The sequence below is a fragment of the Lolium rigidum genome, chromosome 2 (assembly GCF_022539505.1).
Source record: "Lolium rigidum isolate FL_2022 chromosome 2, APGP_CSIRO_Lrig_0.1, whole genome shotgun sequence".
In the NCBI taxonomy this organism is placed as follows: Eukaryota; Viridiplantae; Streptophyta; class Magnoliopsida; order Poales; family Poaceae; genus Lolium; species Lolium rigidum.
In genome coordinates this window covers 247,764,056-247,791,492 of record NC_061509.1, presented here as the reverse complement: position 1 = coordinate 247,791,492, position 27,437 = coordinate 247,764,056, and the positions used below count along the sequence as shown (strand labels likewise).

The 27,437-nt window shown below is 43.1% G+C and overlaps 1 protein-coding gene across 1 annotated transcript; it reads left to right on the top strand.

Annotated features, from left to right (window-relative positions):
- The first annotated feature begins 8,899 nt into the window (after positions 1 to 8,899).
- Positions 8,900 to 9,540, top strand: LOC124688480 (auxin-responsive protein SAUR32-like). Its single transcript, XM_047222153.1, has one exon. The coding sequence runs from the start codon at positions 9,011 to 9,013 to the stop codon at positions 9,305 to 9,307; it is 297 nt and encodes a 98-aa protein (XP_047078109.1). The 5' UTR covers positions 8,900 to 9,010; the 3' UTR covers positions 9,308 to 9,540.
- The last annotated feature ends 17,897 nt before the right edge of the window (positions 9,541 to 27,437 follow it).

Here is a 27,437-nt window from a genome sequence, read left to right as displayed (position 1 = left end):
AAACCTCGGACAAGTAAAATATCGCGTGACAAAGAGAATTGGTATCGTATGTGAATGGTTCATTCGATCACTAAAGTCATCGTTGAATATGTGGGAGCCATTATGGATCTCCAGATCCCGCTATTGGTTATTGGTCGGAGTGAGTACTCAACCATGTCCGCATAGTTCGCGAACCGTAGGGTGACACACTTAAAGTTGGATGTTGAAATGGTAGAACTTGAATATGGAATGGAGTTCTAATATTTGTTCGGAGTCCCGGATGAGATCCCGGACATCACAAGGAGTCCCAGAATGGTCCGGAGAATAAGATTCATATATAGGAAGTCATTTTATGTGAATTAAAATGATCCGGAAGGTTCTATGGAAGGTTCTAGAAGGTTCTAGAAAAGTCCGGAAGAAACCACCAAGAAAGGTGGAGTCCCGGTGGGACTCCACCTCCCATGGCCGGCCAACCCTAAGGGGGAGGAGTCCCAAGTGGACTCCCCAAGGGGGGCCGGCCACCCCCTCCCAAGGAAGGTGGGATTCCCACCTCTAGTGGGAGTCCTAGCTTGGGTAGGTTTCATGTGTTATGGAAGGTTTTGGTTTGGGGTCTTATTCGAAGACTTGTAGACCAACTCTTGGGGGTTCCACCTATATAATGAGGGCCAAGGGGAGGGGGCCGGCCACCCCAACAACCACCAAGGTGGCCGCACCCCTTGAGGCCGGCGCCCCCCTCTCCCAAACCCTAGCGGCTCTCTCTCCTCCACCACATCCCGCACGCTTAGCGAAGCTCCGCCGAATTTCTCCACCACCACCGACACCACGCCGTCGTGCTTCGTCGGATTCAAGAGGAGCTACTACTTCCGCTGCCCGCCGGAACGGGAGGTGGACGTCATCTTCATCAACAACCGAACGTGTGACCGAGTACGGAGGTGCTGCCCGTTCGTGGCGCCGTGATCAAGATCTTCTACGCGCTTTTGCAAGCGGCAAGTGAACGTCTACCGCAGCAACAAGAGCCTCATCTTGTAGGCTTTGGAATCTCTTCAAGGGTGAGACTCGATTATCCCCTCGTTGCTACCGTCTTCTAGATTGCATCTTGGCTTGGATTGCGTGTTCGCGGTAGGAAAATTTTTGTTTTCTATGCAACTTTATCCTACAGCCGACACCACCGCCAGGCGTTCATCCTCACCTTGGCAAGGCTGTGGTGCCCTTGGTTAATCTAGGTGTTATTCAGCCCAGAATGTTATCATGGATTTATTTTCTAGGTGTTGATTGTGCTAACTACTCACTATTTCACTTTTTTACTTGAATGCGTCAAGCGTTTTAAGTGGAAGATCGGGGTGAAATCTTGTTCTACGAGTAAGCAAAGGTTTGAAATAGGCCAATTAAGGTCATTCATATTGCTTAATGTATATATGATGCTACTGTCCATTCTTCTATTAGTACCATTACAATCAAATCTCATGTGTAATGTTACAATATATATTGATGTTTTCATGATATGGTGGAAGGGTTATTATGAGCAGCTGGGTCACATGATAAATGAGATACAAATGTAGTTTAATATTACCATGAGGTGAAAATATGTTGCGTACTTAGTTTCATCACTTTAGTCAGTAGTTATTGTCCTATGATCCATTTTACTTTTTTTCTGCGCCTCGCTGTACATGAAGCACCACATTCAAAGTATAACTGGTATATGCTCATTAGAAGTTTTAGCAGTGTGTATGCCATTTTTATTAGATGCATACATTTTGACAGTTGTTCTCTGAATAATCTTTTTGTACATATGTAAACATGATCATATGGTGTACTTATTGTCTACAGATTTTTTTGGCATAACAGAGTGTTTCTTATTTGATGGACTCTTTCGCTTTTTTCTGGTATTAAGTGTTATGGTTGCTGCCATCTTCACGTGCATGCTACTCTAGCCAGATCATATATCTACCATTATTGCTTAACATGAAACATTTCATGTAGTAGGCCGACCTGTTAAATCTTGGTGAGTTGGAAAGTCATTGTACTTTAAACTCTGGCTTTTGTTCAAACATTAGCTGTGAACTGTGATCTCAACTACATGTATTTTATAGCGCTCCGCAATCATCTCTTCTGCATTTACTTGCAGCTTGAGATGCATATGTGTTACTTTTTTATGCATTGGAAAAAATAGGGAATCCCTTTCTGCCTAATGTAGATGTTTTTTTAATTTACGAAAGAGAGAATTCCCTACTTTAGATGCTACAAAGCTTTAGGTGTGCACTTTGATATATTCCTATAATTAGGAGTACATGCCTTTAGTCATTAATTAACTGAAATCACCTAAAGCTTTTAGTCGTTAACTCAAATAACCTATTTGTGTTGTGATGTGCTTACGTTAGTATGCTAGAAAGAAAACAATTAATTGGTTTGTTGGAGATTTCTTCCTTGTTCTTCGGGAATGCCACCATCTTTCTGACCTTTCTGTTAGGTATGTGGCTACATTTTTATGCTAGAACCATAATAGTTTTGTTTTTCATTCCTTGGTTCCGTCCTCCACTAGAGCCTTTTGTCAAGATCTATAGTGCTCGTTTGCTGCAGAGTGGACTAGAGGCCTTTCTTAGTTTTCTCTCTGTATCATTATAAACTTACAAGTAGATGTTGTGCACCGAAATTCATGTTTATATCTTGCTCTTGTCGTACAGCAGATCCATGAAATCGTCCAAAGGTGTCCAGGAGCTGGCTTTAAGGGAAGTTCTGATGATCCTTCTCTCCGCCAATGGATATATTCTGTCCAAGGCAAGTATTAAACTTCCAGAAAGAGACTGCAGTGATGATTTGGCTGGAGTCTATGGAGCCAAGTTTACTCCTATGTACAAAATACAATGAGGAAAGGTGACTCAAGGTAAAGGAAGTCAAAAGCAGTAGCACCTCTAAATTTGTTCCAGCTACATTATTTTGATTCATAATATTTAAGATATTTGAGTAGTCTGTTAATGCACAGAATACATTCAATACTTGTGACTTTCTTGCTCTTATAATGTGACAACAGATTGTTTCAATTTCCAAGAGTATTTCTTATGGTCCAGTTTTCGTGCTAATATCAACCCTACTTTTTAATCTGTTTCCACCAGGTGATAAGGTTTCTCTCAGGAAGTTTCTCAACAATTTGGGATGTATCACGGCCTTCTCTCCACTGGCAGACCAGCCATAATGCAAATGCTTTTTTCCTTCACATCACTCCAAGCAGCGGCTACAGGTACCATGTTTTAACTCTGTAGTATTGGGCATGCCATGAAAACAGGCAAAAGATAGATTAGATCTCATGGTACAGTAGGCATGGCAGATGATATTCTTGGCAAAAGATAGATTAGCATGATTTAGTGTTCCAACCGTGGTGAATATAGGACTGAATTTAACCATGACTTAGATTGTTGGCATAACATATCAGCTGGCGCAAACATGATCATACCATGCTTTTCTATATTGTTTTCATTGCACTCATAGGCAAAACCAATTTCTGTCCAATACAGGATTGGCATCGTAGAACATGGCCAGGAGGCCAGGACTATCACATTGGAGCATACTCAGGTGAAGTGATGCACTTTTTATCTACCATGATCACACATTGATTCAGTTTGTTTATGAATGTCGTTTCACCATTGACCTTTACAGTCAGATGTTTCCATTTCTCAATCAAGACTCGGGAGTTCTACAATATAAATACTAATTATTACTTAAAATATTTGTAGACTGTTTCTTGATGTTAGAAAGATATAAAACGATAACAAAGAGGCTTATTAGTATTGGCTTTGCCAGAATTACTGTTTATTTGTTAAAAAAAGAGCGAACTCAGTTATATATACTTGGCTTTGCCAGAATTACTGTGTGATTCCATTTTGCTTTCCTTTTCTCCTATATACTTATACACTCGATGTTATAGTACTCATTATATAATTATTATTAACCCACTGCATCAAATGTTTCAGGTTGCATTTGGTTCCCTTCCGAAACCAGGTAATCACATCAGATTTTTTTTTTGTATATGTAGTATAGAGAAAGTATTAAGCACAAACCTGCTACAGTTTTGTTTTTCCCTGCTGTTCTCTCGTCATAATATTGCCTTCTCTTTATGTTGCTCCTATTACAGAAATTAATTGAGTATGAAGGAAATAAGATGATATTTTTGTATAGATCCATGATGCCTTCTTTCCTGTCCCGTCGACTTCAGATTTTTGTAAGAGCAGTCACTCCGGTTTGCGTAAAGGACATTTGAAATTCGCGTTGAGCTGGTTGAGCCTCCAAAATCTGCTGCAACGGGGAAGAAGATAACCTTTCCTGGGCACTCGGGAGAGCCAGAGCCTTCTCTTAATGCCAAGAGTAAGAGTTGGAAGAAGTTATCTACTGACCTGCACATCAACAACGAGTTTGTGGCATGCCTCAAAGGTGGTTCACAACTTCGGTTGGGGTATGCAAAGTCAAGAAGACAGACTGCATGAATCGGACATACAAAAATTGAGGCTGGGGTATGCAAGGTCAAGACTACAAATACTATGATAAATTATGATTTACTATTTGATCCGATGTTCCATGGCAATCATGGTGTGCAAACATGCATTAAATGATAGCTGAGGGACAACTATTGCAGGCTGTGAAGAGAAGCAATAATATGGTGAATGCCTCCTAAGATAGCTGAATGAGAAGGACAGATAAACTGATGTTTGCGGGATACATTTTGCCAACTGGGCTTTGTGATGATTTGGATATAACGTAGTGAAGGAACCTGAAGGTTCTCATGTATCCTTAAGTATGAAGAGACCTTATGTATGAAATAGCAGTGTATTTTGATCTTAACATAAACTGTTGCTGCTATGTGTAACATTTTTCCCTTCATTCTCTCTCTGTCTATTTATTGGCTAATTATCTTCGGTTTGTATAAGTGCTTAGCATAGTGTTTTAACAATCTTATACCAATGCGAAAGTTGGGAGCCGCGGCGACGGTAAGCTGCATCCCAAAATATGTATTTCCTTTTGAAACGAGTAAGCCTTAACATTTATTTGCCTTGCAGCGAACGACTAAGTATCAAACATGACTTAAGCGTCTATTCTTCCCGTTTCTTCCATTTTAACTTTTCGTTTGCAGCCGGTTTATGTTTCCTCCGTTGTAGCCTCTAAAGACCATATTGTCACAATGACATGCTTTTGTAGGTTTGCTATGTTTGTAATTTGGTGTGCTTTGTCCTAAGTTTGTCCTATCAACTTTGTTTTGTGAAACCAACAAAAGAGTATTATTTTTAGCGTTGTTATACAGAGTTTGCATCGGCACGAGTTTCACGGGATCGTGCGCCAAGGCGCACATCTAAATCTAGTGATTGATGATTGTCCGTGATGATAGCTGAATAGATCGGAGCGCTAGCTACGAGAGCGACGGAGCCACGGGGAAGCACGCAACGAACCAACAATCGATACTGTTCGAGAACAAGCCACCATTGTCCGTATCACCATGCACTACTACATGGTAGGGTTTTAGGGGCACTTTGCCCTGGGGCACTTTTCAAAGTACCCCTAAATACCCCCCCCTTTTAGAGGCACTTTGGCTAAAATACCTCTAATGCCATACCTATTGGGGCAGTTTGGAGAAGTGCCCCAATTGGTATATACCTATTGGGGCAGTTTGGGGAAGTGCCCCAATTGGTATATACCTATTGGGGCAGTTTGGAGAAGTGCCCTAATTGGTATATACCTATTGGGGCAGTTTGGAGGAGTGCCCCAAATGGTATATACCTATTGGGGCAGTTTGGAGGAGTGCCCCAATTGGTATATACCTATTAGGGCAGTTTGGAGGAGTGCCTCAATTGGTATATATACCTATTGGAGCAGTTTGACAAGTGCCCCAACTGGTATATACCTATTGGAGCAGTTTGACAAGTGCCCCAAATTCTGTAGACGGAAACAACAAGAAATTCAAGTTATGATATCAAATTATGTCAAAACTACAAAAATAACAGGCATAAACATCTGGTAATAATATTCCTTCCAAAAGCTTCGGCGATCGGCTCGCCGTTGGTGGCCGTCGCTGTTCACTGGTCCTAGCCTCCTATGACCAACGAGGCAGGATGAGATGCCCATCGAGCTAAAGAAGATCAATACAGATAAATACGGACAGGAGTCGGCATGCTCGCCGGCCGGTTGGCCGCCGGTGGACGCGGCCCGTGGCCGAGATGAATAGATGATATGCCAAACACAGTGCAAGTTGGGGCCGCCAAAGAAAGCACAAGGTGCTCCAGTGGGCTGGGCGGCGGTGCCCGAGATCGGCGAATCGCCTCCCAAATCCCTCGGAAAAGGAAAGCCTCGCGCGCGTGCCTTTTCCCCGTTGTCGTGGTACGGAAGACATGGATGGATGGATGGACCTTGTGCTGTGCTGCAGCAGTAGCTTTCGGTCGAGCCGGGCACGCTTTGCTTGCACGGTCGCCGGCCTCGCCGATCTGTAATGGAAGCTTCTTCAGCTGGTGCGCTCGCTTCTTTCTTAGTGCATCTCCAGCGGAGCGATCGTTTGCGTTTGCGCGAATAAAAAAACATCCTCGAGCGGGGCGGCCCAAAACGTCCGCAGTGTCCGTCCTGACGCAAACGTGGATCAAATATGCGTCAGGAATACGCCTCTGTGGACGCGTCCGCGCGTCCATTTGCGTCTGGTTGGTCTGCATGCAGCCCTCTCTCTGCTCCTTTAGAGCATCTCCAGTCGCGTCCCTCAAAAAGCGTCCGGCACAAATGATTTGGGGTACATTTGGGACCGCGCCGGACAAAAAGAGACCAAAAATCTGTACAAAAAAGAGACCCTTCCCAGCCGCGTCCCTCAAACAGCGTCCGGATGCATGCATTTTAATAGAGGGACCACCCCATGTGGGAAAAGTAGGTGAGAGAAAGTGTGGGAAAGAGACTGAAGATGTGGGGACTAGGGGCTGCATGCATGCATGTGGACGCCTCATTTTGTGTCCGGCGTTCCCGGTAGAGACTCTATGCATAGAGTCTCTACCGGGAACGCCGGACACAAAATGAGGCGCTAATTAGCTTTGGGGGGACGCGACTGGATGACTTTTTTCCCCATTTCTTGTCCGCGGCTCATTTGGGGGACGCGACTGGAGATGCTCTTAATCACGCATGCGTTCATTCCTAGCCACACAAACAGAATCTGGAGAAGGGGCAGACACATGCAAACATGCGGACATTTTTTATGTTCGTGCCCGACACAAACGGACATAAATATGCGTCGCCCCGCTGGAGATGCCCTTAGTTTCTTTTCTGGGCTGGGCTATGTATGTGGCTGGCTAGAGGATCGAACGAACGTCTGCCTCGGTGCATATATTCTGTCAGAAATACGGGCGCAAGAAACCATGATTTTTCTACTCCATGATATAGAAGATTGTGATTCCTGATAGTGCGACTCTCTTTTCCTTTCCTAGATCATGTAGATTTTTTTTCCCTTAAGTTATGTTTACAATTTTACTACTGCCTTTCGTGGATCTTGAAGGTTTTTGTCGTTGAGATTTGCTCACTTAAATGCATTATGGCATTTGCCTTTTCAAATTTGTGACAATGTAACATAAGGCTATTCGGTCATGCCAGAAAGTGCAAATTAAGGCACTCTTTGGATTTCATTAACAATTTTAATCTTTATTCAATTCATTTTCTAAAACGAGCTAACGAAAAATTAGACACCAATATACATGCACCTAGATCCAATGTACCACCTCCTGCATATCACATACCTTCTTCCCCTACACCTAAGATCCAACTAGAATCGGTGGTTTTTAGAATGAAAGCTGTAGGAAATTTTCCGTTGATGACTTCTCATATATGATGAAAATCAGATTTTGTATGCGACCACCACAGGATCCCGGAAGTAGATGGCGTTATTGACTCCATATGATGGAATCGACCATAGATCAGTTCTACGTACTTGTGGGTACACAGAGAAGACCTTAGGAAGATTCTATAGGGTCCCAGGAGCCCTTCGATCAAATGTTTTTGATCTCGCAGACAAGATGCGTCACTAAAGTCTATATAAACAAGGAAACCCTATTTTAGAGAGGGCAAAGCCTATGAGTAACGGGTCTTGCTTCACTCGTTAGAAGTAAGTTTTCCTTTATATTATAATTTAAATCACAATATAACACCCGAGCAATGGCGCTTCCATATTGTTTGTACATGTTGCACCATAGAGCTATGCAACTAGGTGCTACCATGCTCATAAGCAAGTGCTACCTGAAAGTGTTACTTTTTGAAATAATCTTGCCAAAAATTTATTTTTTGAAATAGTTTAGCTAAACGGTTATTTTTTGAGGTACAATTGATGGCCACTACTGACGGCCACGATGCTGGCACCTTAGGGATCCTTTGATTCGTAGAATAGAAAATGTATAAGAATAGAAAAATGCATAGAATTAGGATGTCATGCCTACTTGAATCCTAACATGAAGTATGTTTAATTTTAGCAAAAAATATTTCACGAGGCGGTCTGACCTAATATTTTTTCTATAGATTTTGCACTATAAAATTCCTATAGAATTACTTTCTATAGGACATGTTTCTGTAAATCAAACAACCTATAAAAGAAAAAAGTGCATATACCTAAATCTTACATCATTCCTCTACAAATCCTACAAATCAAAAGAAGCTCTTAGCATGTTTATTCCCGCTGACCGACGCGTCAGCGACCCACAAATCTTCCATCATCTGCCCCACACAAGTCTCAACCCAACCCAACAGGGAAGGCCGAATTGAAGGACAGGGCGATGCCGGATTCCGTAGCATAGGACGTACGTTTGCACACGAGTGCGCGGCGCACTGGCGGCTCCAAACTTCTCAGGCTCTCACGCACGCACGCCGATACACAAGTCCTATAATAACCACCGCAGCTGCCACGAAACATATCGCACCACACACCTCTCGCTTGGCTTTAGCGTCTAGCTAGCAACTCTGCGGCAGCGGGGCGAGCGCAGCATTAGCATCAAGCAGCAAGCACGGCGAGAGCTCGGCTGCAGCTGGACCGCCGGCGATGCAGGGCGAGGAGAAGAAAGGGAAGGTGAAGAAGGGGTGGCTGGCGGTGATGGTCGACGAGGACCAGCGGCGGTTCGTCATCCCCATCGCCTACCTCTACCACCCGCTCTTCCGCCGGCTGCTGGAGGCGGCGCGGGACACCTACGGCTACCACTCGTCCGGTCCGCTGCGCCTCCCTTGCTCCGTCGACGAGTTCCTCCGCCTGCGCGCGCTCGTCGAGCGGGACACGCACTCGTCCTCGTCGTCGCACCGCGTGCACATGGCCCCGTGCACCCGCGCTAAGGTCACGTCGTGATCGATGATCGGCTGTGAGCACGACGACGGTGAGCACCGGAGGGCGTGCGCTGGACTACGCTCATCTGCCGATACGGATAGTCGGATACATGCGTGTACCATGGAGAGAGAGGAGAGGGTACGCGATTAGTCTGGGACGATGGTTTTGGCCTTCTTTTCCTTCCGATTTTTGCACATACATGTATACTGATTGATTGACAGACATACCGATGTATATATAAACACTTGGATTCACAGTGGTCATAGCCAGGCTTAACGACAGGCAGATTTGAATTGCTTAATTCCCCTCTCTTTTGCAAAGTTCAAGACCAAACAAAACAAGGTCGAGCTCGGAATGACTGTCAAACAGGCCATGAAACGAGATCAGGCTCGGCAGGCAGGCGTCAAGTTAGATATAGGCTGACGCTACGTACAGAGCTATTATACAGATTAATTTCCCCCTTCGCTACCTCATGTCCATCGAGTTGCAGCAGGACAGCATCATATTATGCTCCAGTTAATCATGGAGGATGGGGTCCTTGGGGAATTTCCGATGCCGCGTTTCTTTCTGCTGGTCGATTCATGTCGTGTCCTTCGTTGTGGGTTCAGCAATCAGCACCAGGTCAAGAGGGAGACAGGCAGCATTGGTCTGACCCCTCTTCGTCACTCCTAAGAAATAAGAACATCTCCACCAGCACAACGTAAACGAACATTTTATATTTATTTTGGTCTGCGTGGAAAAAAGGTATGTCCTCAACCCATCGACCGGATGCACAGTGGCTGGTCTGTTCCACACGAACGCATTTCTTGATCAAATTTAGGTGAGCTTTCCGTCAAAGAAATTACTGCTTAGAAATACTCTTCCTCAAACCCCACAATTTGTGGGAGCTTTGAGCACTCGGTACGTTCTTTTTTTGCGTTTATACGGACATTGTCGGTTCTTGTGGCCTGCTTGACCTCTCTCTCCTCCATAAATTTAAATTAATGTATGTCCCATGTGCTGCTCACATAAAATGATTCTACTCCTACCTCCTCCCTAAATTAATACATGGTCCATACGGCTCTAATGTTTGCGGGCAAAAAAGAGCACTGTCGCTAGGGCGGGGGATGCATACAAACAAGTTGAAAAAGGGGCTAATTTTATGTGCACGGTCCGATTCAAACAGACACAAGCCGTGTCTGAAATGCGGTGCCTTATTTGGGTGCAGACACCTGCTCCCCAATTTGGAGAGAGGGTGCATACACCAATGGCCATGATAAGAATCCCAAAAAAAATTAACAAATGAAAGTAAATGAACTTCAAAATTTCCTTCAAAGTTAGGTTTATTTATAAAAGTTTAATGAAATCTGACCTAAATCACATAAACCATAGTCTATTGGTTGTCGGTTGGGGCGCGCAATAGGTCTGCTTCGTCACCGTTCTTCCACTTCACCGCCACCTCCCGCGCTCACATCTCCGCCCTTGCTTCGTGCATATGGTGGTGCAGCATCGCTGCATGCATCACCGGAGTTTCTCGGCGATGTTGCGCGCCCACCCCAGGCGGGATCCCTCATTCTGGGCGAGCCATGCTTGCTCGTGGGCGGCCGCCTCGGCCTGGAGCTGAGTGTTGAGCTCAAGCAGCCTTTGTAGCTCGGCCGCCATGAGGAGGCGACATGTCTCCTCCATGTCCGTCCGCTCGCGCGAGATTTGGATGGCATGCTCGAAGTTGCTGATGACGACGCTCGCAGATGTCGCCACCTTAGGACTCCAAGAGCATGGTATCGTAGTTAGAGAAGTTTTTTCCCACAAGGATGACTCGAGGGTTTATATCAAACTCTCGGGGAATTGGCTTAGAGGTATCTCATTTTCCTCTTCTTCTAGCAACATGCAAAGCAAAAAAAAATCCTTGTATCCCCAACTCCACTGTGTGGTTATCAAGCATACAAGGTTTTGTATTCGTGATTATAGATGAAAGAAGTAATAAAAATAAAGTAAAGTAAATAAACTATGTAAACTAGATAAAAGCGGTAAAGAGATAGTTGTTTTTGGGTTCTGTGCGTGTTTAAGTAAAGAAATTATTTTTGTATTTTCAGATTAAAATAGTGTTGCAAGTAGAAAGTATGATAAATGTAATGGAAAGGTGTTTCTTATGATTGAAATTGGGTCGGGTTCATGGGTTCACTTGTCTACTCTCTTTTTAAGTTGTAGTGAAATCTAACAATTCATCAATGAGATAATATAGGTGAAACTTCAATATGTGTTTGATAAACATTTATATGGGCATCATGTCCTAACATAAAGATGATGCAACACATCTCTCTTATACTCCACAAGAAAGGAAAAACGTCAAGCAATCTTCTATTAAAAATTAACATAGCATATCATTAAATACTTTAACATGATGTTTGAATATCAAATATGCTACCTTGAACAAACAAATTATCACTATTGTCACATGATAAACAAATTCTCTCAACGAGACAAAAAAAAAGGAGGAAAACCTTCTGAATTCACTACATGTGCAAAGTTGGCCTACATTTGACAGAAAAAACAAATGCTCTCAACAGATGCACTATCCACAAACACAAAGGAAAAAATCACTACATTTCATAAAACATAACTTTGGACATTACCATGCAGAACTTCTTGCAACTGACCAGACCTAGGTTGTCCTCATTGTTGGCACATTCACAAAACCTTCTACCTTATTGTTGGAGATATGCCCAAGAGGCAATAATAAAAGTGGTTATTATATATCTTTATGTTTATGATAAATGTTTATATACCATGCTATAATTGTATTAACTGAAACATTGATACATGTGTGATATGTAAACAACAAAGAGTCCCTAGTATGCCTGTTAACTAGCTTGTTGATTAATGGATGATTAGTTTCATAATCATGAACATTGGATGTTATTAATAACAAGGTTTATCATTGTATGAATGATGTAATGGACACACCCAATTAAGCGTAGCATAAGATCACGTCATTAAGTTATTTGCTATAAGCTTTCAATACATAGTTACCTAGTCCTTATGACCATGAGATCATGTAAATCACTTATACCGGAAAGGTACTTTGATTACATCAAACGCCACTCGCGTAAATGGGTGGTTATAAAGGTGGGATTAAGTATCCGGAAAGTATGAGTTGAGGCATATGGATCAACAGTGGGATTTGTCCACCCCGATGACGGATAGATATACTCTGGGCCCTCTCGGTGGAATATCATCTAATGTCTTGCAAGCATATGAATATGTTCATAAGAGACCACATACCACGGTACGAGTAAAGAGTACTTGTCAGGAGACGAGGTTGAACAAGGTATAGAGTGATACCGATGATCAAACCTCGGACAAGTAAAATATCGCGTGACAAAGGGAATTGGTATCGTATGTGAATGGTTCATTCGATCACTGAAGTCATCGTTGAATATGTGGGAGTCATTATGGATCTCCAGATCCCGCTATTGGTTATTGGTCGGAGAGAGTACTCAACCATGTCCACATAGTTCGCGAACCGTAGGGTGACACACTTAAGGTTTGATGTTGAAATAGTAGAACTTGAATATGAAATGGAGTTCGAAGTATTGTTCGAAGTCTCGGATGGGATCCCGGACATCACGATGAGTTCCGGAATGGTCCGGAGAATAAGATTCATATATAGGAAGTCATTTTATAAGTTTGAAAATGATCCGGTGATTTTACGGAAGGTTCTAGAAGGTTCTAGAAAAGTCCGGAAGGAATCACTAAGGAAGGAGGAGTCCCGGAGGGACTCCACCTCCCCATGGCCGGCCAACCCTAGTGGGGGAGTCCAAGGTGGACTCCACCTAAGGGGGCCGGCCACCCCCCCCCCCACATGGAAGGGGGAATCCCACCTCAAGTGGGAGTCCCACCTTGGGTAGGTTTCCCTACTACATGGAAGGTTCTTGTGTTGGGGTCTTATTCGAAGACTTGTAGTCCAACACTTGGGGATCCACCTATATAATGAGGGGCATAGGGGAGGGGGCCGGCCACCACAACCACCCCACCTTGGCCGCACCCAAGGAGGCCGGCCACCCCCTCTCCCAAACCCTAGCCGCCCCCTCTCTCCTCCACCTCTCCCGCACGCTTAGCGAAGCTCCGCCGGAGTTCTCCATCGCCACCGCCACCACGCCGTCGTGCTGCCGGATTCAAGGAGGAGCTACTACTTCCGCTGCCCGCTGGAACGGGGAGAAGGACGTCATCTTCATCAACACCGAACGTGTGACCGAGTACGGAGGTGATGCCCGATCGTGGCACCGTGATCAAGATCTTCTACGCGCTTTTGCAAGCGGCAAGTGATCGTCTACCGCAGCAACAAGAGCCTCATCTTGTAGGCTTTGGAAATCTTCAAGGGTGAGTCTCGATCATCTCCTCGTTGCTCCCGTCTTCTAGATTGCATCTTGGCTTGGATTGCGTTCTCGCGGTAGGAATTTTTTTGTTTTCTATGCAACAAATCCCTACACTTATATGTAATTGCCAGGACTCCCAAAACTATGACATCATCCAAAAAAACAGAACTACAAATGTGTCAACAATGTGGTAGATGCATGACATTGGATAGAGCCATGTGGTCTTTTTGACTAGTGGTATGTCATCATTTTGGATAATCAAAACTACACTTGCTACATCCATCCCACCCTGTGTGGTTCACACATCCGAGAAAAACGTTGTGGGTAAAAAATGTGCTACATCCCACATACATTGAACACTAGTATGCAAAACCTTCACACCTATCTGGGCTACTGATACGTCTCAAACGTATCTATAATTGCTTATGTTCCATGCTACTTTTATGATGATACTCACATGTTTTATACACACTTTATGTCATATTTATGCATTTTCCGGCACTAACATATTGACAAGATGCTGAAGAGCCAGTTGTTGTTTTCTGCTGTTTTTGGTTTCAGAAATCCTACAAAGAAAACATTCTCGGAATTGGACGAAATCAACGCCCAGGGTCTTATTTTTCCACGAAGCTTCCAGAAGATCGAAAGGATCACGAAGTGGGGCGACGAGGCGCTGCCACAACAGGGCCGCGCGGCCAAGAGTGGGGCCGCGCCGCCCTGGCATGTGGGGCCGCGCCGCCCTGGCGTGTGGGGCCCTCGTGTCGCTCCTAAACCTACCCTTCCGCCTACTTAAAGCCTTCGTCGCGAATACCCCAGTACCGAGAGCCATGATACGGAAAACCTTCCAGAGACGTCGCCGCCGCCAATCCCATCTTGGGGGATTCAGGAGATCGCCTCCGGCACCCTGCCGGAGAGGGGAATCATCTCCCGGAGGACTCTTCATCGCCATGATCGCCTCCGGATTGATGTGTGAGTAGTTCACCCCTGGACTATGGGTCCATAGCAGTAGCTAGATGGTCGTCTTCTCCTCATGTGCTATCATTGTTGGATCTTGTGAGCTTCCTATCATGATCAAGATCATCTATTTGTAATGCTACATGTTGTGTTTGTTGGGATCCGATGAATATGGAATACTATGTTATGTTGATTATCAATCTATCATAAATGTTTTGTTTAAGATCTTGCATACTCTCCGTTGCTAGTAGAGGCACTGGCCAAGCTGATACTTGTAACTCCAAGAGGGAGTATTTATGCTCGATAGTGGGTTCATGCCTCCATTTAATCTGGGACAGTGACAGAAAGTTCTAAGGTTGTGGATGTGCTGTTGTCACTAGGGATAAAACATCAATGCTTTGTCTAAGGATATTTGTGTTGGTGTTGATTACATTACGCACCATACTTAATGCAATTGTCTGTTGTTTGCAACTTAATACTGGAGGGGGTGCGGATGCTAACCTGAAGGTGGACTTTTTAGGCATAGATGCATGCTGGATAGCGGTCTATGTACTTTGTCGTAATGCCCAATTGAATTTCACACTACTCATCATGATATGTATGTGCATTGCCATGCCCTCTTTATTTGTCAATTACCCAACTGTAATTTATTCACCCAACACGCTTTATCTTATTGGAGAGACACCACTAGTGAACTGTGGACCCCGGTCCATTCTTTTACATCGAATACAATCTATTGCAAACATTGTTCTTTACTGTTCTTCGCAAACATCATCTTCCACACTATACATCTAATCCTTTGTTACAGCAAGCCGGTGAGATTGACAACCTCACTGTTACGTTAGGGCAAAGTACTTTGATTGTGTTGTGCAGGTTCCACGTTGGCGCCGGAATCCCTGGTGTTGCGCCACACTACACTCCGCCACCATCAACCTTCATGTGCTTCTTGACTCCTACTGGTTCGATAACCTTGGTTTCTTACTGAGGAAAACTTGATGATGTACGCATCACACCTTCCTCTTGGGATTCCCAACGGACGCATTGTTACGTTGGGGCAAAGTACTTTGCTTGTGTTGTGCAGGTTCCACGTTGGCGCCGGAATCCCTGGTGTTGCGCCACACTACACTCCGCCACCATCAACCTTCATGTGCTTCTTGACTCCTACTGGTTCGATAACCTTGGTTTCTTACTGAGGGAAACTTGCTGCTGTACGCATCACACCTTCCTCTTGGGATTCCCAACGGACGCGTGATGTACGCGTATCAAGCTCTTTTTCGGGCGCCGTTGTCGGGGAGATCAAGACACGCTGCAAGGGGAGTCTCCCACTTCCAATCTCTTTACTTTGTTTTTGTCTTGCTTTATTTTATTTTATTTACTGCTTTGTTTGCTTTCTTATATCAAAATACAAAAAAATAGTTACTTGCTTTATTTTATTTACTATCTTGTTTGCGTTCTCTATATTAAAAACACAAAAAATTAGTTACTTGCATTTACTTAATTTAGTTTGCTTTATTTACTATTGCTAAAATGAGTAATCCTGAAGTTGAAGTTCGTTCGTTTAAGCAACAAGGAGGAGAATGTTTAAAAGATGCTTGGTATAGAATTAGTGATGCTCATAATAGGTGCACTCAGAAACACTCCACTATTATCCTACTCAGGAATTTTTATGTTGGTATCTCTAGCTGGAATAGTATGTTTTTGATAGTCTCGCAGGAGGTAATTTCCTAGGCACTCCTGCTTTAGAAGCTAGTTGCATTATTGAGAGTCTATTTGAAATAACACCTGTTAATGAAGCTAAAATTGAAATCTCTCTTGAAGATGTCATGAAAAAGTTGGAGACCATAGAGCAAAATCTTCCAAGTATTAATACTAAATTGGAAATATTACTTAATAGCACTGATAAACTTGATAAATCTCTTGGTGGAATTAATGAGAGAATTGCCGTCTTAGAAGCTTGTGCTACTCATGAAAATCAAACCCATAGGATTAGTGAACTTGAAGAAGCTATGGGAACCTTGGGTTCAAGTTTTTCTTCTCTTAAGTTTAAGGAGAAAGCTTATGTGGGTAAGGAGCAAAAGTTCATGTATGTCTCTAAGGTGCCTAAACCAAAAAACTATTATAGGCCTAAAATTGACAGAGCCCTTAATACCACTATAGAAAATGGAGCATCTAAGATACCTATTAAGACAAGTTAAAATTATAATATTGATGCTTCGTCTCTTGATAATACTTGATTCACACTTTCCGCGCCTAGCTGAAAGGCGTTAAAGAAAAGCGCTTATGGGAGACAACCCATTATTTTACTTCTGCACTTTTGTTTTATATTTGAGTCTTGGAAGTTGTTACTACTGTAGCAACCTCTCCTTATCTTTATTTTATTGCATTGTTGTGCCAAGTAAAGTCTTTGATAGTAAGGTTCATACTAGATTTGGATTACTGCGCAGAAACAGCATTTCTTGTCGTCACGAATTTGATTAGTATTCTCTGTAGGTAACTCAGAAAAATCTTCCAATTTACGTGAGTGATCCTCAGATATGTACGCAACTTTCATTCAGTTTGAGCATTTTCATCTGAGCAAGTTTAGTGCCCCAGAAAAATTCGTCTTTTACAGACTGTTCTGTTTTGACAGATTCTGCCTTTTATTTCGCATTGCATGTTTTGCTATGTTTGATGGATTTCTTTATTCCATTAACTTTCAGTAGCTTTGTGCAATGTCCAGAAGTGTTAAGAATGATTATGTCACCTCTGAATATGTGAATTTTTGATTATGCACTAACCCTCTAATGAGTTTGTTTTGAGTTTGGTGTGGAGGAAGTTTTCAAGGATCAAGAGAGGAGGACGATACAATATGATCAAGGAGAGTGAAAACTCTAAGCTTGGGGATGCCCCCGCGGTTCATCCCTGCATATTTCAAGAAGACTCAAGCATATAAGCTTGGGGATGCCCAAGGCATCCCCTTCTTCATCGACAACATTATCAGGTCACCTCTAGTGAAACTATATTTTTATTCCATCACATCTTATGTGCTTTAGTTGGAGCGTCTTTATGTTTTTATTTTTGTTTGTGTTTGAATAAAATCGGATCCTAGCATTCATTGTGTGGGAGAGAGACACGCTCCGCTGTTGCATATGAACACATGTGTTCTTAGCTTTATTCTTAATGTTCATGGCGAAGGTTGAAACTGCTTCGTTAATTGTTATATGGTTGGAAACAGAAAATGCTACATGTGGTAATTGGTATAATGTCTTGAATAATTTGGTACTTGGAAATTGTTGTGCTCAAATAGATCATATTTAAGCTCTTTCATCATGTACTTTGCACCTATTAATGAAGAAATACCGTAGAGCTTGTTGACATTTGGTTTGCATGATTGGTCTCTCTAAAGTCTAGATATTTTCTGGTGAGGGTTTGAACAACAAGGAAGACAGTGTAGAGTCTTATAATGCTTGCAATATGTTCTTATGTAAGTTTTGTTGTACCGGTTCATACTTGTGTTTGCTTCAAATAACCTTGCTAGCCTAAGCCTTGTATTGAGAGGGAATACTACTCGTGCATCCAAATCCTTGAGCCAAAAACTATGCCATTTGTGTCCACCATACCTACCTACTACATGGTATTTTTCTGCCATTCCAAGTAAATACTTCGTGTGCTACCTTTAAACAATTCAAAAGTTACTATCTCTTATTTGTGTCAATGTTTTATACCTCATGAGGAAGTATGTGGTGTTTTATCTTTCAATCTTGTTGGGCAACTTTCACCAATGGACTAGTGGCTTCATCCGCTTATCCAATAATTTTGCAAAAAGAGCTGGCAATGGGGTTCCCAGCCCCAAATTAATTAACCTTAATAGACACTCCTCCATGGTATGTGATTGATGGAAGGCACCCGAGGATTCGGTTAGCCATGGCTTGAGAAAGGAAAGGTGGGGAGGAGTGTCATCTCTAAATAAAACTAAAATAAAAAGACACTCCTTCATGGTATGTGATTGTTGGAAGGGACCCGAGGATTCGGTTAGCCATGGTTTGTGAAAGCAAAGGGTGGAAGGAGTGTCACCCAAAAATAAAAATAATCATGGGAGCCGCTCTTTGAAAGTATGTCTGGCAAGGGGGTTAGAGTGCCCACTACCATTCGTTGACAACAACAAACACCTCTCAAAACTTTACTTTTATGCTCTCTTTATGATTTCAAAACTTGAAAAGCTCTAGCACATGATTTTATCCCTGCTTCCCTCGCGAAGGGCCATTCTTTTACTTTTATGTTGAGTCAGCTTTACCTATTTCCTTCCATCTTAGAAGCAAACACTTGTGTTAACTGTGCATTGATTCTTACATACTTGCTTATTTGCATTCATCATATTACTTTGTGTTGACAATTATCCATGAGATAAACATGTTGAAGTTGAAAGCAACCACTGAAACTTATATCTTCCTTTGTGTTGTTTCAAAACTTTCTACTAAGAATCAATTGCTTTATGAGTTAACTCTTATGCAAGTCTTATTGATGCTTGTCTTGAAAGTACTATTCATGAAAAGTCTTTGCTATATGATTCAGTTGTTTAATCATTATCTTTACCATTGCTTCGCATCACTTCATTCATTACATATGCTTACAATAGTATTGATCAAGATTATGATAGCATGTCACTTCAGAAATTATCTTTGTTATCGTTTACCTACTCGAGGACGAGTAGGAACTAAGCTTGGGGATGCTTGATACGTCTCAAACGTATCTATAATTTCTTATGTTCCATGCTACTTTTATGATGATACTCACATGTTTTATACACACTTTATATCATATTTATGCATTTTCCGGCACTAACCTATTGACAAGATGCCGAAGAGCCAGTTGCTGTTTTCTGCTGTTTTTGGTTTCAGAAATCCTACAAAGGAAATATTCTCGGAATTGGACGAAATCAACGCCCAGGGTCTTATTTTTCCACGAAGCTTCCAGAGGACCGAAAGGATCACGAAGTGGGGCGACGAGGCGCCGCCACAACAGGGCCGCGTGGCCAAGAGTGGGGCCGCGCCGCCCTGGCGTGTGGGGCCCTCGTGTCGCCCCTAAACCTACCCTTCCGCCTACTTAAAGTCTTCGTCGCGAATACCCCAGTACTGAGAGCCACGATACGGAAAACCTTCCAGAGACGCCGCCGCCGCCAATCACTACAAGAGATGGGGGATTTGTTGACGAAAACCCTGGTGACAAAAATGCATACCGTCATGGATGTGTCCTTATAGGTGACGAATTCATCTTTCGTCAAGCATTTAAGGTAATGCTTGACGGTATGATTTGTCGTCAAGAAAAATCGTCACCCATTACCCAAGCGGGAAGGGCTTCCATCGTGTCCGTTAATAGGTGACGAAATCAAAGATCGAGGTGACGAAATATTACTAAGTTACTTTATTAAATGTTATTAGTTTTATATATCATGCGTGACCCAGCTTGTCGGGAACATATTTAATTAAGTAAAAATTGTGGTTTGGAAGAATCGAACAAGGGCTTCGGCGTGACCGACGCGGAGTCTTACCGCCAAGGTAGATATGGAATTTTGATCCGGATCCGTAAGTAGTCTATTCTACATATTTATTTCAATGGTGTGATCTAGATGTTACGACATAATAATTCCCTTATTAATATTTATGTCGGCCGAGGGTGCCTCGTTTAAGTCGCGCCGCTAGCGGACACGGCCTATATAGGTGCTCTTGCTAACGATCGAATCGACTAGGGTTCTCGTCGAGGTGAGAAGAATTCCGCTCCATTGTGGTGGCGGCGAGACGCATCATCGGTGAGTTGTCCCGATTGTTCGTTAGGTCTAGATTTTTTAATCGGTTGTCAAGATCTGTTACGAAGAACGTTGGCATGTTCTTAACTGAATTGTAGGCAATGGATCGAAGTTGGATAACCGATGGCATCCAGAAGTTCACAACAAAGTACATGGCAGGTGTTAGGGATTTCATCAAGTTTGCGCGAGAACACTTGGACAATACAGATGAACCAATCTTGTGCCCTTGCAAGGACTGCCTAAATCTGATACGTCAGGATATAAAAATAGTCGAGGATCACTGCAATTGTTCAGGTATGTCCATGACGTATACAAGATGGACTAGACATGGGGAAGATTTTAGTGATGACGAAGGGCGGGATAGAAACGATGATGGTGCGTATGATAGTGACAACGATGAAGAGGAAGACAATGGTGTTTGTTATGTTGATGATTCGTCTAGTATGATCGATGAACTGCGTAAGTCCGGAAATAAAGGTCCCGACCTGCCAAATCCGTATGCTAATCTAATTGAGTCGGCGAAAAAGAACTTTATGAGGGATGCACCTCTTTCACTAGGTTGTCGTTCATCATTAAGCTCCTTCATGTCAAATCATACAGTCGGATAACAAACGAGAGGATTTGATCTCTTACTTCAGCTTTTACGTACGGCTTTGCCGGATGTGGACTTTCCCAAATCATATGCCGATGCTAAGAGTGTTCTTTCGATGTTGGGCTTGGTTATGAGACAATTCATGCATGCAAGTTTGATTGTTCTTTATTTTGGGGAGATCACAAGGACGATACGAACTGCCATGTTTGTGGATTATCAAGATATAGAGACCCTACTGGAAAAAAGAAAATCCCTCACAAGGTGTTACTTTCCTATAATTAAAAGGTTGCAGAGACTATTTGTTAAAAAGGAAATGTCGACACATACAAGATGGCACAAAGAGAAGAGGGTTGTTGAGCCCAATGTACCGAGGCACCTCGCTGATGGTGAGGCATGGAAGCACTTTGATGGCAAGTTTGATTGGTTTGCTAAAGATCCTCGTAACATAAGACTAGGTTTTGCCACAGACGGCTTCAGTCCTTTTGGAAGTATGAGTAATCCTTACAGTATGTGGCCTGTTTTTGTGATTCCTTACAACTTCCCACTATGGATGTGCATGGATCAATCGAATTACATGATGGCATTGCTAATTCCCGGAAAGTATTCCCCAGGGAAAGATTTTCATGTATTTATGCAGCCACTGATAAAAGATATGATGCAGCTATGGACTGGTGTGGAGACATTTGATGCATGCACAGAGGAATATTTCCCATTGCATGCTGCGTTTCTTTGGTCTATTCATGATTATCCTGGATATGCCACTATGTCGGCCGAAGCACAAGAGGATTTCATGCGTGTGTGCATTGCGATGAGAATCCTTGCGCTGAACCTTTGAAAAACAAAATTGGATATATTGGGCATCGGCGATTTCTTGATAAAAAACACCCATACAGGAGAAGCAGACTTTTCAATGGTACAACTGAGATTAGAGATCCACCAAGGAAGTACACACCCAAAGAGGTAGCTGCGAAGGTAGAAATGGTTAAGGATTTTGAACATGGGAAAAATCCAATAAATAGAAAGCGGAAGCGTGCAACTGTACTCCGGTGAACCAACATGGCACCCGAAAGTCAGCTTACATCATCTACCGTATCGGCGGAACTTAAGATAGCTCACAACTTAGATGTGATGCGTATTGAGAAGAACATATGTGACAATATTGTTGGTACACTACTTGAACTTGAGGGCAAGAATAAGGACACTGTTAGTGCTAGAATTGATTTGAGGAAATTCAAAATGTGGAAGAAGTATTGGTTGGAGAAAATTGAGAAGGATGATGATGATGCAGCGAGTAAGTTATGCGAAGCCCCTGCACCATGGACGCTTTCGAAGGAACGGAAGAGACATTTGTGTAGGTATTTGGCAAACACTAGGTTCCCGGATGGTTATTGCGCAAGCTGGGGAAGATGTGTGAATATTGATGGTTGTAAGGTTACCGGTATGAAGACGCATGATTGCCACATACTTCGCAGCGAGTGTTGCCGAGCTGGGCTCAAGGGAATTGCATCTAAGGAAATGTATGTGGCTATTGCAGAGCTAGGAAGATTTTTTAGGGAGTCTGTGTGCCAAAACCCCGAAAGTTGATGTGCTGAATCGATTGAAGGTTGAAATTGTTGTGATCCTATGCAAACTTGAGAAGCTCTTCCCCCAGACTTTTTTGATGTAATGGTGCACTTAGCTATTCATCTTCCCGAGGAGGCTCTTTTGAGGGGTCCTGTTCATTATGGTTGGATGTATCCAGTTGAGAGAAGATTAGGTTATCTAAAGTCTACGGTCCGTAACAAAGCAAGGCCGAAGGTTCTATCGCAGAGACTACATTGTTGATGAGTGTTTGATTTTTTGCTCTAGATTTTTCAAGGATGGCACGAAACAAGATTTAACAAAGATGATAGGAACCAAGACATTCGGAGAAAACCTGATCCTGACGAGATGGAAGTATTTTCGGTTGGAGCTAAAGGTCTTGGGAAATCCATTTTGAAACATTTTGACAAGGAATTTGACAAAATGGTTTGGTATGTGCTGAACAACTGTGACGATGTAGAACGTTATATCAAGTAAGTAGTTAGCTTCACTTTAATAACTACTTCTCAATGTTGCAGACATAATTGTCCTGTATTTCATATGTGTTTTTTCTATGTTTCAGTGAATTCCGACAACAATTGGGAGGTAGGGGTGTGCGTGACATCGAGGAGACGGTTCAGAGAGAGTTTGCAGGTTGGTTTGCAAACCATGTGAGACAGATTGGACAATGCATCAGAAGATTTGAAGTCTCTGGCTGCTGGGCCAGACCGGCGTGTAGTAGTATACGCTGGTTGCAACGTAAAGGGTGCGAGGTTTCGCACGCTTACTCGGGATAAAGACCTGAAGACTCAAAATTCGGGCGTAGCGACTAAGGGATCTTTTGGTGATGCGAGATGAGACCGACTACTATGGTGTTCTGCAAGAAGTTCTTGAACTGCAATGACGGGACTAACAAACACGGTGACGAGTCCGTGTACTTGTTTCGTTGCGGCTGGTTCGACCTTGCCGAGCAAGGGTTCGAAGATAAAAGATGATGGTTTTTTTAAAAGCGTTAACACTTCTATCCTATGGTTCAAGAATTCACCATTCATATTGGCCGATCAAGCTGAAACATGCTTCTATTTGGAGGATACAAAGTTTGGTGATCCGTGGAAAGTGGTGCGAAGTTCAGCCATAGACATGTGTACGACGTTCCAGAATTAGAAGATGGTAACGATGATGCATTTGTACGGAATGAAGACGCATACCAGGAGGATGAAGGTTCGATCGACCATACATTTCATGATGTTGTCGACCTAGACGAGGAAGCGAGATGTGGAAGCAGAGGAGGATGATCATCGTGCTGCTGAAGTTGTACGTATTCATGATGCTCGTACAATCCGTGAACTAGAGAATGCGGAAGATAGTCCCAATGTTGACATGGATATGAGCGAAGATGAACTAGAGAATCAGGAAGATAGTCTCATTTTGGAAGAGAACATACATGATGACGAGGGAAAAAATTCAGAAGAAGATAGTGATTTAGATTGATAGAAACATGTAATGCATACAACTATATGTTTTGTTCCAAACATTTGAAATGTTCTTATTTAGATGTTTACGATCTCGAACTTGTCATTGAATTATCCGAGAAGGTTTTAAGAGCAAATTAATATAAGCAAAAATATGGACAAATATAAGAAAGCCAACATGTCGGTAACATAACTTTGACAATGGTTTTAATTAATCGACACTTGACACGATTACAACCAGCAGCACGATATGACTAACTATTGTTTTAACACAAGCAAAATCGACAATCGCATAAAGAGTCTTACAACTTAATTTAAACCTAAAGGGGCTGCATAGTTGGACACACCGGCACCATGAATCACGGACTAGCTACTTCAGATCGATTTCAGGCACATGGATAGCAAACAAGTAAACCCCTGCATTTCCCAGGTAAAGCAAGAACAGCATCTTGTCACCCATCCGAAGGTGCTTTTCCTTGTCCATGAACTCCTTCCACCCACTGACGCACATACGACCATCGTCTGAAGAAATTGCGTAGGACGAATGCACCAAAGTACTGGGATGGCACACAATACTGATTGCACCATATTGTTCCATATCTTTAGGAACCAAACGGCTAGGGATTTTCTGTTCCAACAGTAGGGACATAGTTTAGTTAACACTTGTACGTAATGTAGGTCGCAAACTTAATGAAATGATATGATCTCATCGCTTACCACGTGTTTGTTGTAATTTTAGCTGTTTGTCCAATTCGAGTATGCGGCATTGGGACAAGTAGTGCTCCTTGATCATAATCTCCAGCATTGTGGTACTCAACAAGGTAGTCCAAGTTGTCCACCCGAAGAATGACGGTATGCATCATCCTCCAATTTATCATTGTTCCATCGGTACTACCGAGCGAGTCAACAATGTCACGCTTCGTACGGGACAAGCTCGGTAGTAAGCTGCATAATTAAAATAACCGACATAAGATGGAATAATTAATATGATCAATCATTGTGTCCAAAGGTGGAAAATTACCTGGATGGATTAGTGGTTCGGTTCCGGTTATTACAAGAGTATCTCGACCGGATGAGTTAACTCTGAAAATTAACTCCATGCCAACCTTAAAATTGTACACTCTAGCAAATTCGTTCCAAAATCTTCCGTTGATATAGGTTCTGCCAGCTCTGTTGGTAACATTAACAACAAATGCATGGCCATCTTTGGTTTTGAGTGCAGCTTCAAAAGTTGTCCTGTGGGAGGTCTGGACACCATACTTCTTAAGGAAATACGGTCTATAGTAGCAAGGGATGACCTAAATTCAGTAGAGTTAATACAAAAGTAAGTTAAATATGCGTCTACTCGGATAATCACCGAGTCTCAGATCTTGGACTTCTATCAGCACATATCTGAACTTCTATCAGCACATATCTGAACTTCTATCAGCACATATCTGAACTTCTATCAGCACATATCTGAACTTCTATCAGCACATATCTGAACCTCTATCTCTAACAGCTACAACTATCGTAAAACTGGTATGAACGTAAAAGTTATCACAACTATCGTAAAACTCAACCATAAATAAGCGGTTAATACATATGGTGACCAACAATTATTACACACATCTGAATAATAGTACTAAACTAGCAATAACTACTAGGATCACGTGTTAAACTTTGATGTGGCGGCGAATTAATGAAACATCCGAATGAATTTTAAACTTATAAGTGCATGTACCGTCTTCTCCTCAAAACCCTCTTGTAGTGTTTGCACGAAAAAACCTAACGCGACTCCCCTCCACCGCACATCCCCTTCTTGTCAAAGCAAACTGGACACACGCAAAAAATATGAAGAAAGATTACCAATCGGAAACAACGATCGATCGCGAGACGTACATGTTATTTACGTACTCCACTAGTAGGCGCCATCCTTGGTCTCGACGCGGAGCGAGAGTCTTACAAGTCTCGCCGGCGAGAGACGTGGCGAGCTGTGGCGGCGACGGACGTGGCGAGATCCGGCGGCGAGAGACGTGGCGAGATCTGGCGGCGGCTGAAGGAGGTCGTGAAATGATGGCAAGTTATATCGTGGAGTAAATTTCGGTAGGTCAATAGGAGTGCAAATGGGCGGTGCTGGGTTTAGACGTGACAACACGGTCGAATGCGCGTCAGTTGGACTAGACCCGCGTCAGTTTTCTCTTCGTCTGCCGTGTCAATATTTATCCCCTTCCCCCTCCCCTACCGTCTCAATATTCGCACCGCATCCTGGTTTCCACTTTCCACACTTCTCGTCGTCTCCTCTCCCTCATTATCTTCGTCTTCCGCCGCTGCGTCGCCATGGACATGGATGAGCGGCAAATCTACAACTCGGACTAGCAAGCGCGCAGTCCACATCCACGACGACGAGGACCCGGATGTGGTCTACACCAACGACCCCTGGGAAGTGCGCGCGTCCTCGACATGTACACGGAGTGGCTCATGGAGGAGGAGCACAAGTTCGTCGGCCTCGACTTCGAGTACACCAACCATCGAGCCGAGGACGAGAAGAAGATCGCCGTGGTTCAACTCGCATGCGTCGACATGTGCTTGGTGTTCCACTACGCAGCGTAAGAACTAATCCCCTTTTTTAATCTTTCGTTTGGGGTTTTTTACTTGCCGCCGTTCTGTCTCTCTTTGATTTTCGTTTGACATTGTTCCCGAAAATCAGTACATTCCCGATCTAAATCTGCTACACATTGTTCCAGAAAAGCGAGTACATTCCCGATCTAAATCTGCTACACATTGTTCCCGATTTATTAATTTGTTTCATCTTCGTCTCCTCTGTAGGTTCTTGCATATTTGTAACTGATCTGTGACTAGTACATTACTTTGTTTACTGCAGTGCTAACTGGTGGGAGTCTCCGGCAATCTGCGATTTCTTTCGAGAAGGCGCTACGTTTGCGAGTGTTGACATCCGTGGTGACAAGAGAGTTCTGCGGAGGACATGGCACATGGAGATTCCTTCTGAGTACTACGTCGATCTCCGGGACGAGTACTTCAAGTACATTGGTCATGCGAGGGCTGGCATGGCTACCATGGCAGCAAGACTCATTGATTCATGGTTCGGTGATATGAAGAAGAAGTTCCACCACCATCGGCACGGACTGTGGGGGGACTTCCCACTTCCAAATATGAACATCGAGTATGCAGCCATTGATGCTTGGGTCTCGTACGAGCTCTACCGCAAGATCGTGGTCGACGAGTCCTGTCGATGGTGGATTGATCATCTCTTCTGCTGCATGACCCCCTGATCTTTTGGTTTGGTCTCCCTCCTGCGTGAGGTGCTTTTGGCTAGTAGTCCATTCTTTTGAAACTATAAATATTTTGCCATGCTATGTTAACAATTGTCTTGGGAGGTTTCAATTTTATGTTAACAATTGTTCTTTTGAAACTAAATGTTCAGAGCGAGTAGAGT

Coding starts and splice junctions, on each gene's coding strand:
- LOC124688480 (XM_047222153.1), top strand. CDS start 9,011: ATGCAGGGCGAGGAGAAGAAAGGGAAGGTGAAGAAGGGGTGGCTGGCG.